The sequence below is a fragment of the Nannospalax galili genome, unplaced genomic scaffold (assembly GCF_000622305.1).
Source record: "Nannospalax galili isolate Female #2095 unplaced genomic scaffold, S.galili_v1.0 scaffold639, whole genome shotgun sequence".
NCBI lineage: Eukaryota > Metazoa > Chordata > Mammalia > Rodentia > Spalacidae > Nannospalax > Nannospalax galili.
The window spans coordinates 2,222,046-2,235,493 of record NW_008344644.1 but is presented as its reverse complement, the minus strand read 5'-3'; the positions used below and the strand labels follow the sequence as shown (position 1 = coordinate 2,235,493).

The following is a 13,448-nucleotide window of genomic DNA, read 5'->3' as shown; positions in this document are numbered from 1 at the left end:
GTTAAATATCCAAGAAGGTTAGTTCCACCATTCTGGCATTTTTAATTACTGTGTGTCATGCAGATAAACCTTGGGTAATGACCAGTTGGTCTCAAATAACCCTTATCTAGAGATATATTTCTTGATCTGTTATGTATAATTTGTCAGTAGATTGTAGGAATAATATGTTACTCTGACTTTGAACTGACTCTGACATTTCTGGATTATTATATTGATGCATTTCTCTATGTGCTTTTGTTTGTTTGGTGGTTTGGTTTTTTGAGACATGGTCTCCCTGTAGCCCCAGCTGACCTGGAACTACAAAGATCAGACTAGCCTCAATCTCAAAGAGATCCGCCTGCTTCTGCTTCTCTCAAGTGAGTGCTAAGCTTAAAAGCCTGAGCCAACACCCCTGGCTTCTATGCTTTAAAAAAAATATTTATATACATTGATTCAAGTGTTTGTGTGTGTGTGTGTGTGTGTGTGCATGTGTGTATTAGCATGTGTATATGTCTTTGTGTGTTCATGTCTGTGTGTATGCACAGAGGTCAGAGGACAAGCGATTGAAGTAAGTTCTCTCCTTCCACCACTTAGGTTCCAGGGATCAAACTCAGGTTGCCAGACCTGACAGCAATATCTTTACCTACTGAGCCATCTTGTTGGTCTTTTTATCCTTTAATCCTCATCCTTGCACTTTAAATGAGATATTCAAAGTTGATTTTCAGTTCTGTAAAATTTTTCATTCTATGCTGACTCTGGCCAAATTACTGAAGGGAAAAAGGCAAGGTAAATGTGTAAAATGGACAGTGATTGTTTAATATATAGCCCTGCTGTGTTCTGATGTATATGGTTTTCATATATCTTTTTCACCTCTTTTGACAGGTCTGTCCAAAGCCCATGGGATGATTACATTGATTTTTAAAATATTTTTTCTCTGAATAAACTCTACCCTACTGTCAGAACAAGCAGTCTTCCTACATCAGAGAGAACTAGCCTAGATATACCCTATTTGGTTCAACCTTTCCTGAAAGCCATTTTCCTTGTGTCCATTCAGAAAGAAAGTACAAAGGCTTCCCAACTACTTCCAGTATCTCAGAAATTAGGGCCATTGAACTGGGAGCACTTACTGGCAGGTACAGTTGTCATCACTTTATATGAGAAACTGTAGGGAATCAGAAAATCTCAGACTTGTTTTTATTCTGTCCTGGAATATTGAACTTACACTGTGACTATTTAATGTTTACATCTGCAATTATTTCTTATCTTTGCTAGAAATATATTCATTTAATCTGTTACGCATCTGAGCCACTTACCGTTCCTGGCCGTGGATAGGGGACTCTTCCTTGATAAGGTACCCACTGATAGTTGGGACCATCTCTGTGAGCATATGGACCAAGAAACACCCTTCTTACATCGCTCATGCTGTACATGCACACTGCAGATCCCTTGAAGATGTTACTAAAAGGAGATATTAGAAACAGCATTTCATCTTCATCCAATGGCAGTGGAACTGTTTGGACTGAATTATCATGTTTCAGATATTAATTTTCAAAACTTGAATATAAATTCTTAGCAACCACAAATAATGTTTGGGACTATTTTATTCACACTGATGTATTATATCAATGCCCAAAGGAACAAATTATGATTTTTCCAAAATTGGTGAAATCATATTTTATATGCATGGAATATATGCATTCATCAACCATAAACTATTAGAGTTTAACAGGAAAAACACAAATGGATGATCATCTGAATGCTTGATTTTTAATGTGATATGGAAATAAAGGAAACTTTCAGGTTCACGTATCATTACCAAAGAAAGAAATTTTTTAAATATTCATGACTGTTTAAGAACTTGCTTTATAAACTAAAACTAGTGGAGAAGATGAGTACTAAATGGTTAATAATATACCCCATTTTGCTATTTTACATTTTCAATCTAACAAGGATGAGATCCAGCAACAGAAAGCCTTGTTTTAGGTCAGTAGTTAGGACACCACATCACAGAGGCGATCACTGTATTTGTTCCTATCATTTTATGAAACAAAAATCAGATAACTGAAGAAAACGGCAAGTTTGTCATTTAGTTGAAACAATTTCTCATTTTATCTTGTTCGCATAATCACATCTTAAGAAATGTATTATAGAAAGATAAAACAGTTGTGCATATTTACAATATGGAGTACTTTTGGCTGATCTGTCCCTAGAGAAAATTTCCTCGATATCAGATAAAAAATATGTACAACTCATAATGTACAAAAACAACATGTTCCTAAGACTTAATTCCTGAAAACTGAAAATGAAACACAGTGTCTGGTAGACTCCATGAGAAAAGGCATTGTGTTCCCTGTTGTATCAACTAGTTACCACATGCATTTGACTCAGAATAAACCTCAATACTTAATTATAGAATGTGATATTATCATGATAGAATAAGTAACATATTAATGCACACTTGGTATATTCCTTCTAAATGCATCTTTGTGGCATATATCCCTTCTTTATTGTTGCATATTTGGTTATCTATTGATGAAGTCAGACAGCCCTGATGCTTGATGCATGTGATTTCATCAATGAGGAGTCACTCACAACCAATCAACCATACCACTGAAGAAGAGAAACAAAATTATTTCACCCTTTAAAGTGGAGGCAATAAAATATGCTTCCTAAATCATAATGAGGGTATCATTTATTAACTTTTTAGAAAAGCAGATATTTAGGACTGGGTCCCATGGGGTCAGAAACATGGGGAGCAGGGTTCAACAACCTGAATGTGTAATATTTATTACTGATTTTTGTAATTAATTTAAGAGTATGATTCATAAAATGGAACATCCAGAATTTTAATAAATTCTCTTGGTGTGCACTCAGGTCTGAGAAGTGTATCTATAAGCAGGGGAATGAGAAGCAGAAGAAATGAATTAATATTCATTAATTTACATTTCCCACAATCTTTACTGTCATAGTACAGATTTTACAAGAAAGTGGAAAAACATGTATTATGAGGACCTGCATACAGATTTAGTAACACTGGATTCCTATTTTTATATGTTAATTTTATCAAGTAACAATGTCCAAGAAGTTTGTAATGTCTTTAATATTTACAGAATAAGCTAAGATTGGACTCATGACATAATATTTCTCTTATGACCATTGTTACTTATAGTACTTCTCCTGACTGGATTTAATATTATTTTTATTTTAAATATTTTTCCCATATCTCAAAGTCTATACCAGCTTACAGTCACATAAATGTGTACATATATAAACATGTGTGTGTGTGTGTGTTTCCCTCAACAACCCCAGGTAGCATGAACTTTACGCTGAGTATAGCAGTGGATAACTGACAGCAGGATTAAACTATTGCTTCATAATTGACAGCAAAAGTCTTGGAAAGGATGAAAAAGACAGATGAGCAGATGCATTAAGGAGGGGAAGGGGATGCCAAGTGGGGCAAGGTGAAAACATTTAAGCAGTGGAATGGTAAAGGATGGGCAAAGAGCAAACAATCCTTGAGTCTGATGTGTATGAAACAGAGCAACACAGACCTAGTGGTAATTTGAGTCTCTTATTCGTGCTCTTGTTTGTGCTTGTGAGATCCTTTAAATATGGATTGTAGGTAGCTAAAGAAAAACTAAAGAGAGATTCAATGTAAAGAGTAATTAAAATTGGGCATGGCGATGCTTGCTTTAATCCCAGCACTGGGGAGGCAGAGACAGGTGGATCTCTATGAAATTAAGTACAGCCTGGGCTACACAGTGAGTTAAAGTCCAGCTGGGGCTATAGGGAGACCCTGTCTCAAAAAGACCAAATAAAAAGTAATTAGACTTTTAAAAGATAAAAATCTATTAATTCTTAAAAGCTTTAATATATTACACATTATGTAATATACGAAAACATGTTTATCCAAACATTCTGTATTGCTACATTAATGATTTTAAAAGAACCTATAGCAATTTAATAGCTTTGCTTGTCAACATTTACTCCTTCCAAATCTGCGAATTCCTACTTTAATTCCAAAGACATGTGAAGGAAGTTGTTGAGAGAGAACATTGGGAAGGCTCAGTGGGTACTGATGTGATTTCTCCTTGTCAATACTTGGTCAGAGAGCTGCCTTTCATCCTAGGGGAAATGTTGGTACCAGTGAATATTTGGGCTTTCCTTTCATCTCTTTCGTTTAGCATTTGATGAAAGAAATGACTACAGAGAATGCTAGACAATCGTTATTGAACTAAATTAAGTTTATTCAGCTTTTATTTATATCACTAAAGACTGGCCAAAACTCAGATTTTCATTTTAATAGTAATTCACATTTCAGTACAATATTAAAGTCCACTTTATACATAAGATAAAATATACATCCTCCAACTGCTTCACTGTCATAGTTACAGTGGTGGTATTCTTCCCAAATAATTTAAAATTTTATATTTATTCTCTCTCTCTCTCTCTCACATACACACACACACATACACACATACACACACACATCTGTGTGTGTATATATATGTGCGTGCATGTGTGCCCATATGCAGGGCATGTGAAAGTCAGAGAACAACTTGTGGGAGTCACATAGGTTCAGGTGATTCCACATGAGTCATCAGCCTTGGCAGCAGGCACCTTTACTTGCTAAGCCACCTTATCAACCTCCTAATATTTATGCTATCTATCTATCTATCTATCTATCTATCTATTCATCCATCCATCCATCTATCTATCTATCATCTATCTATCTATCCATCCATCCATCTATCTATCTATCTATCTATCTATCTATCTATCATCTATCTATCTATCATCTATCTATCTATCTATCTATCATCTATCTATCTATCATCTATCTATCTATCTATCTATCATCTATCTATCTATCATCTATCTATCTATCTATCTATCATCTATCTATCTATCATCTATCTATCTATCTATCTATCATCTATCTATCTATCATCTATCTATCTATCTATCTATCATCTATCTATCTATCATCTATCTATCTATCTATCTATCATCTATCTATCTATCATCTATCTATCTATCTATCTATCATCTATCTATCTATCATCTATCTATCTATCTATCTATCATCTATCTATCTATCATCTATCTATCTATCTATCTATCATCTATCTATCTATCATCTATCTATCTATCTATCTATCATCTATCTATCTATCATCTATCTATCTATCTATCTATCATCTATCTATCTATCATCTATCTATCTATCTATCTATCATCTATCTATCTATCATCTATCTATCTATCTATCTATCATCTATCTATCTATCATCTATCTATCTATCTATCTATCATCTATCTATCTATCATCTATCTATCTATCTATCTATCATCTATCTATCTATCATCTATCTATCTATCTATCTATCATCTATCTATCTATCATCTATCTATCTATCTATCTATCATCTATCTATCTATCATCTATCTATCTATCTATCTATCATCTATCTATCTATCATCTATCTATCTATCTATCTATCATCTATCTATCTATCATCTATCTATCTATCTATCTATCATCTATCTATCTATCATCTATCATCTATCTATATCTATCATCTATCTGTCTATCATATCATCCATCTACCATCTATCTATCAATCATCTATCTATTTATTTATAGCAACAAACTACTCACAATGTATTTTAACTATCAAAGGTGCATAGTAGTTCAGAAAGTAAATCAGCATTGTCCCTTAAAAATATATATTCACAAATTATGGATGCTCCTAAAGCCACTAAAGAATACATAATTTCTCTAATGGGATAATAAAATATTATTTACCTTGATGTTGTAAACACGCCATAGATAATAGGATTTTTAGGATCTTTAGAGTTCATTAGGAATACATCCTCTGTTTGAAAACAAAATTGGAAAAGTTGTATTTTTTTATGATTGTGGCAATGTGTAAAAATATCCTATGCAGCAAACACCAGCCACTCACGCAGTTCATCAAAATGGGTGTCAATGCCACTGGGACCAGGCACAGAGCAAATCAGGCGCGCTTTCAGAAATGTTGTCCACTTGTTCACGAGACTTCTATGTCCTCCAAAGTCATTCTGAAAAGAAATAAAAACAGTTCTCAAGAGTGAGCATGTAAGCAATAGTGTCATATATATCTCCTTTTCCTGTCTGGAGACACATAAAATGCCATTCCCCATTGCTCCATTATAAAAGAAGAAAGAGGAGGAGAAAGAGGAAGAGGAGGAGGAGGAGGAGGAGAACCTTAATGTCCAGCCATGAGGTCATATCTCCAATGTTTCATTGTCATTTTATTTATTTATTTATTCATTCATTCATTTATTATTATTATTATTATTATTATTATTATTATTTTGATATTTTTGAGGCAGAGTGTCTCTGTAGCCCCAGCTGGCCTGGAACTCACTATGTGGACCAGGATGGCTTTGAACTCACAAGAATCTGCCTGCCTTTCTCTGGAGTGCTGGGATTAAAGGCCTGAGCCACCACACCTGGTTTTCACTGTCATTTTAAATGATTGGATATAAATAATCATCTTTTTCTTGTATTTTTACTCAAATATTTGAGTAAACATTTCTTAAAGTAAACATTCACAATAAATGTCTTTTTAAAAAAGTTACTTTATGTTCATCAATGAGAAGAGGGTGCTAAAATATTTAGTATATGAAATGGAGAGATGACTCAGTTGTTAAAAGCACTGGCTGTTCTTGCAGAGGACCCAGGTTTGGTTCCCAGTATTCATATTGTGGCTCAAAACCATCTGTAACTCCAGTTCCTCTCGCTTGATGGGCACCAGGTGCAACATGGTGCTCGTACATACTTGCAGCAAAACACTTATGTGCATAAAATAAAAACAAACATATTTTTAATGGGATACATACACAATGAAATATCGTTCAGCACTAAAAAGAATGATGCCATTTGACATGGTTAAACCTTGAAGATGTGTTAAGTAAATTAAGCCAGGCATAGTAACATAAATATCACATGACTCATGTGTGAGTGTAAAACTGTGTACTCTCAGGAGCAGAGGACAGAATGGTGATTACAAGGCTCTAGGAGAAAGGTGAGATTTTGGGACTTGCTGCCCAAAGTATACAAAAATTTTGATAGATAAAAGAAATAATTTTAAGACTTCTACTATAGAGCATGGTGGTTGTAGCTAATTTAATGTTTTATTCTTTTTTAAAAAATATTAAAATATTTTCTTCATTATTTTTATTTTATGTGTGTGAGTGTATTGCCTGTATGAATGTAAGCGCACCTGTGTCAGAAGAGGGCTTCAGATTCCCCTGGAAATGAAGCTAAAGATGGTTCTTAGCCACAACGTGGGTGCTGGGAATCGAACCCGGGTCCTTTGCAACAGCAGTCTGTGCTCTTAATGGTTGCGCTCTCTCTCAAACCCCTAATGTTATACTCTTAAAAATTCCCTGAGAAAGATTTTAAGAATTCTTGCCACAAAGAATGAAAAATATGTGAGGTAATGCATGTGTTAATTTGTTTGATTAAGCCATTCTGCCATCCATGTGTATTTCAAAATATTATGTTGTGCACAGTAAAGAGATACAAATTTATTTGTTTTTAGAAACAATTTTTAAAGAACTTGTTTTGCACTTCCACTCTGTAACTAGTCTGAAATAATCTATTATTACTTCTGTGTCATTTTTGTGTTAGGACAGATCTCCCCATTAACTTACCGCTCACTTTTTTTCTTTTTAAATAAAGTCTTTCCTACATGCGTGGCTAGTTCACTGTTGGTCCTTGCTATACAGTAGGCATTTTGTGAACATTTATTGAGTGGATGATAAAGGCATGTCTTTCTGTTAGTATGGACAATAAATAAATAAGACATAATACTAAAATCAAATAATTTAAAAGCTTAAAGTGTTGACACAATGTATATGTCACAAACAGCAGATTGAAAAAAATATTTTCACAAACTTTACTAAAGGTAACTAATTCCAGAGAAAATAATTTGAAAGTGTCTCTTTCCTGAAAATAAGACTTAATACCAATACAAATGAAACAGTGAAGTAGATTACAAAGTTATATATTTACTACCAGTTACTATCTTTAAAATAATATTTATTACACATGTTGAAAATTCATATAGTTTCCTTCAAATATATAACATTTATTTATATTTTGCTTGCATACTGTTCTTACTATAAAGTTTGGGGTGTTTTTTGTTTTGTTTTTTTTCTTTTGTCTTTTTTGAGACAAGGGTCTCCCTGTAGCCCCAGCTGTTCAGGAACTCGCTATGTAGACCAGGCTGGCCTTGAACTCACAAAGATCCACCTGCCTCTGCCTTCCAAGTCCTGGGATTAAAGGTGTGCGCCAGCATGCCCAGCAAGATTTTTAACCTTTGTAGTTAAAATGTTACCAAAAAGTCTGTGTAAGATGTGTGTCAGTATGTGGATTTCTGTGTGCATGCTTATGGTAACCATGAAGGCCAGAACCGGTATTGAACTCCCTGGAGCTGCAATTACTGACAGTGTGTGCTGGTCATAGAACCGAGGTCCTTTACAAGAGCAGTACGTGCTCTTAACTACTAAGCTTTGACTCCAGCCTCCTCTAGTGTCTATTTAAAAATTATTTAATTTTCTAAAGTAAATGGTCTCATCTATTCACATATTGTTCATATGCTTTCAGATAACTAAAAACGCTTTTGTAGAAATTGATCATGTTAGAGATAAGTAGTTAGATTATGGTGGGTTTGAAGACAAGAAAACCCCCATAGATAGTTTTATTCTATATATCTAACACTATAATATAATATTATGCTGAATATCATAAAACACATGGAATTAAATATTCCAGAAAAGTCTCAGAAATATATGATCTAAAATCAAATTCTAAAAGTAAGGTTTGTGATTTTTTTTTTCTTTCTTCAATCAGCACTTTATCCACATTCCAATTCTAAGTATATACTCTCAGGTGATATTTTATGCATCTTTCATATATCTAGAACTTTAAAGCAAGATCATTAATATGATTATGAAACAATGTTACATCATTGTTACATCATACTTTCTATTCATCTCCTATTTGAAGTTTATCCTTAAAAGTCTCAAAAGCAATTACTTATAATGTAACTTCAATCAATTTTTAACATTTAAATATTTGTTGTTAGCTATATTTAAACTATTTTCCATTGTATTTTTACCTAAATGGAATTAAAAAAAATGATACTGTGATTGAAAAACGCTTGTTTTTTCATTACCTCACCTTGCATATCTGACCTATTCTAGCATGAGTGGCTTTTCCAGAATGCTCTCCATCAATCGCATTTTCCCGGAAGAAAAAATAGACTTTGTCATCTTCTGGGTTGTCACTCTCTGGGATGAGATGGGCACTGATGAATCTTGGATCTGAGAAAAATAAGCATATATTAACTTGCAGTTTAATAAATAGTAACATTAGGATGCCATTATACATTGCAAATGAAACATCCATTCATTTGTCTTAATACCTAGTTATATAGAAATCATGCACTAAAATATAATCTTTTTTTCTTTTGTAAAAGTAATATTTATTATAGTCCATTTTTGCTTCTCTTTAACACCTTTTGTTATGTGTTAAGAAATTAATGTTTCTTTAGTATAACTCAGTTTTTGGTTTTGATGGGGGTTTGGGTTTCTGAGACAGGGTCTCCCTGTAGCCTGAGCAGGGCTGGAACTCTGTATGTAGAGCTGGCTAGCTTCCATCTCAAAGAAATCTACTCACCTCTGCCTCCTGAGTGTGGGATTAAAAGTGTGTGCCATCACCCTGTCCATCCTAAACTAACTCCTTCCTTCCTTCCTTCCTCCCTCCTTCTTCTCTCTCTCTCTCTTTGTTTCTTTGTTTCTTTCTTTGTTTTTCTTTCTTTCTTTCGTTCTTTCTTTCTGTCCTTTTTTGAGACAGGTCAAAAAAGGATACCAATGTCGGATGCCATCCTAATGTTATTATTTATTAAACTGCAATTTAATATATGCTTTTTTTTCTCAGCTGTAACTCCAGCTTACCTGAAACTCACTATAGAGACCAGGTTGGCCTCAATCTCACAAGATCAGCCTGCCTCTGCCTCCTGGAATTAAAGATGTGTGACACCACACCCAGCTACTAACTCATATTTTTTTTGGCATATCTCACCTGATATTTATTCATTCTAAATTATATTATGAATATATAGATCTCAACAAAATTAATTTTGTTTAGAATCTGAAGGATGGGTACAAAAGTCCTTGCTGTGACCACATGTAGCAAATAAATTACTGAGTATCAGAATATGTCGCATGTTTTGAAACTTTCCTTATTGCTGTCAATGCTTTTATTCTTCCTTCCTGTTATAAAATAATTTAAAACAATTTACTAATTGCTTACTTGTTGCCATCAATGGCTAGGTTGGAGGGAAAAGTGAAATTTATATAAACCAGTAGAACTGCCTGCCCTGCCTCTCCTCTCCTGGTCCCAGCTCTGTGAGCAGCAGCAGCATTCTGCTTCTCAGGTGTTGCCAGGAGACTTCCTTTGCTCTTACATCCATGTCTGTCTATCAGGCTGTACGTGTGTTCCTGATCACAACCCCTTCATATTCGTACCTTGTGTCCACGGCAGCCACTGCCAGCCGGGTCACTAAACACATTCTCAAGTAATCTGCTCTTGCTTTGTGATTCATCTTATTCCAGGCAGCAAGCAGAAGGAGCCTCTGCTCTGTCACTCCTGTCTCCACCCCCTCCTCGATTTTTCCAGCTCATTTACAATAAAATGCAAAGTCCTCCGGATAAGCAGAAAACATTGTTTTGTATGCTCTTTGTTACATCTTTGTTACATATTTTCCCCTCTGAATCAACTGGACAGCAGTGTGCTCAGTGCTAACTCAATTCCTGATCCTTAAGCATGTTATGCTCTATCAGTTCAGCTTTGGTATTTATCTCTCAGGGTAACTCTGCCTTCATGAATCCTCAGGCTCTAATCCTACTTGACTCAGGTCTTGTTCAAATATACTATTAGAGCACTAAAACCTTTGTTCCCGGCCATTCTCTGTTTCTTCTATTGCATAAGTGTTTTCCCACACTATTCAATGTTTCATATGATCTCTCTCTCTCTCTCTCTCTCTCTCTCTCTCTCTCTCTCTTTCATACACACACATCTAAACTTTACTTTCTTCTGTCTCCCTCTCCACCCAATGGAATATAAGTTCCTTAAGTTAAAAAATTTCATATATTGCTTCATTCTTTTAAATGTGAGTCTACACTGTATCTTAAAACATGGTGGAAGTTGAGGAATATTTGTAAAAGAAAAAAGGAAAACAACAAACATTAATAAATGACACAGAATCTACTGGTATTGGGCAGAATGTATGTCAGCAATCTTGAGAACCCCTCCTCAAAATTACTTTTGTAAACAACTGGGTTGACATGACTGTATGAAAATGTGCAAAAATTTCAAAGCATTATCATGCAGTAGGCTAAGAATCTGTGTTTAACTCATAGAAAGCACTTAGAGGACATTGCAGACCTCTATATTTCCGCAGAAATCTACCTTCACTTCCACAGCCTATCAAGCTTCAGAGTAATAATGAAATGTATACATATAGGCCAGCACCATACTTAAGAAGTCAGGTAAGTGAACAGAACATGGAGCTAACTTTATCCATGTAAAATCTAAGCTATTTAGTCCTGATTTTAAGGCTGTAAATAATCACCATTGTCATGAGTTCCGTGCCTGTAACATATTGTAACATCTTTTTGTCTTGGGATAATACACTTGGTTTGCTTCAAAAGGCTTCATAGTACCCCTTTTTAAGAAAATTATACAAACGTTTTAAGTAATATAAAACAGGGCTGGAGAGATGGCTCAGCAGTTAAGAGCACTGACTGCTTTTGCAGAGGTCCCAGGTTCAATTCCTAGTACCTACATGGTGTCTAACAACCATCTATAACTCCAGTTCCAGGGGATCTGACACCTTCTTCTGACCTCTTCAGGCATTGCTCTACAAGGGTGCATTTTATACACATGCACACAATACATTCATACATATAAAATTAAAATGAGAAGTATAATTTTTTTTTTTTTTAGTTTTTTTGAGACAGGGTGTCCTTGTAGCCCCAACTGTCCTGGAACTCACTATGTAGACCAGGCTGGCCTTGAACTCACAGAGATTTGCCTGCCTCTGCGTCCCAAGTGCTGGGATTAAAGGTGTGCACCACAAAGCCCAGCTGAAATAAGATATTTTTAAAAGTAATATAAAACATGAAAAATTATTAATGAACAATAATAAGGGAGCAATAATTTTAAAGTACACTCAATCCTAAAAGTTAAAGACAATAAAAAATCACAATGCTTTACCCCTAATAATTTTTTGATAAATTTCCTTTAGTGCATAAAAAATCTTATTGATCATGGGCTTATATATACATATTTTACATATGTGTCTCATGAGAAATGGCAAGCCGAATAATTAATGTAACATGATGAGGTTTCTAATTCAAATAGAGTCACTACTATATTGATGAACTTCAACTCTGATAAATGTTTGTGTTGAATGTGTGTGTGTGTGTGTGTGTGTGTGTGTGTCTATGACTGTGTCTGTAACTCATAAGTGCATATACAAGTATAACACAGTTCTGCCTCTCTAAGCACTCCATTCAGTCACTTGTAACTTTTGTGTCACATTTGGCAAGAAATTTTCCTCTCAGAGTTCATTTTCATAATCTTGAAATTGATTTTATTTCAAATTGAAGTATTCTGCTCCCTTGTTCATCAAAAATAGTATATATAAAAACGAGTATTTTAAGCTACAGGCAAATACATGCAGTGTTGAAAAACAGGTCATTATCATTGTGACAGTGTAGAAAGGAAACCCTCATCAAATGCTAACCTTGCAATCTCCTTCTAAGACAACACCAGAAGTAAAGTGAAAAACTGGACATTTCGACTGTAATACTGAAGAAGCAGAATAAAAAACTGGTCTAATGATCTGCAAAAGTGATGCAGTTGTTTATATCAATACTTTAATAAAAAATTTCAAACAACTAAATTCAATGACCTTTGGCTTGGGTGCAGGGGAGTAAAAGGTGTTCAATAGAGCAGGAAAGGAAGACTATCTTCCTTGCCTTTAGGTACAATCCAGGAATGGTAGTCTAAAAGAAAAAGTGACAACGTGGAAAACAAGCTGTCACATGCACATTCATATGCGCCAAAGCTGATCCTGAGAGAAGGCGCTTTCTGGCATCTGGTTTCCTCAAGAAAATGAGTGCAGTCATTATCATAGAAATGTGTGCTTTAATGGGAATAATTCAAGCAATTTACTAAGCATGTTAAGTGCTGAAGGAGACATTCATTCTAGTCTCTTTCAGTGTTAGATCTTAGAGGCGTGGAGGTTGCTGCACGTGAATTAACAATCTCACTTGGTTTTCGGTAGAGCCCAAAGAAAAATTACATACACACAGTTCATGTGCATGTATTTACATATATATATATA

General features: G+C 34.7%; 1 protein-coding gene across 11 annotated transcripts in view; it reads right to left on the bottom strand.

The window, feature by feature from the left end:
• Window positions 1–13,448, bottom strand: part of Sema3a (semaphorin 3A) — a 540,175-nt gene that overhangs the window by 45,659 nt on the left and 481,068 nt on the right. For all 11 annotated transcript variants that reach the window (XM_029567263.1, XM_029567262.1, XM_029567260.1 and 8 more), the window contains 4 exons: window positions 9,215–9,357; window positions 5,949–6,063; window positions 5,789–5,858; window positions 1,293–1,437 (listed from right to left, as the gene is read on the bottom strand). In XM_029567263.1, coding sequence (XP_029423123.1) covers window positions 1,293–1,437; window positions 5,789–5,858; window positions 5,949–6,063; window positions 9,215–9,357 — 473 coding nt within the window. The remainder of the gene's footprint in view (window positions 1–1,292; window positions 1,438–5,788; window positions 5,859–5,948; window positions 6,064–9,214; window positions 9,358–13,448) is intronic.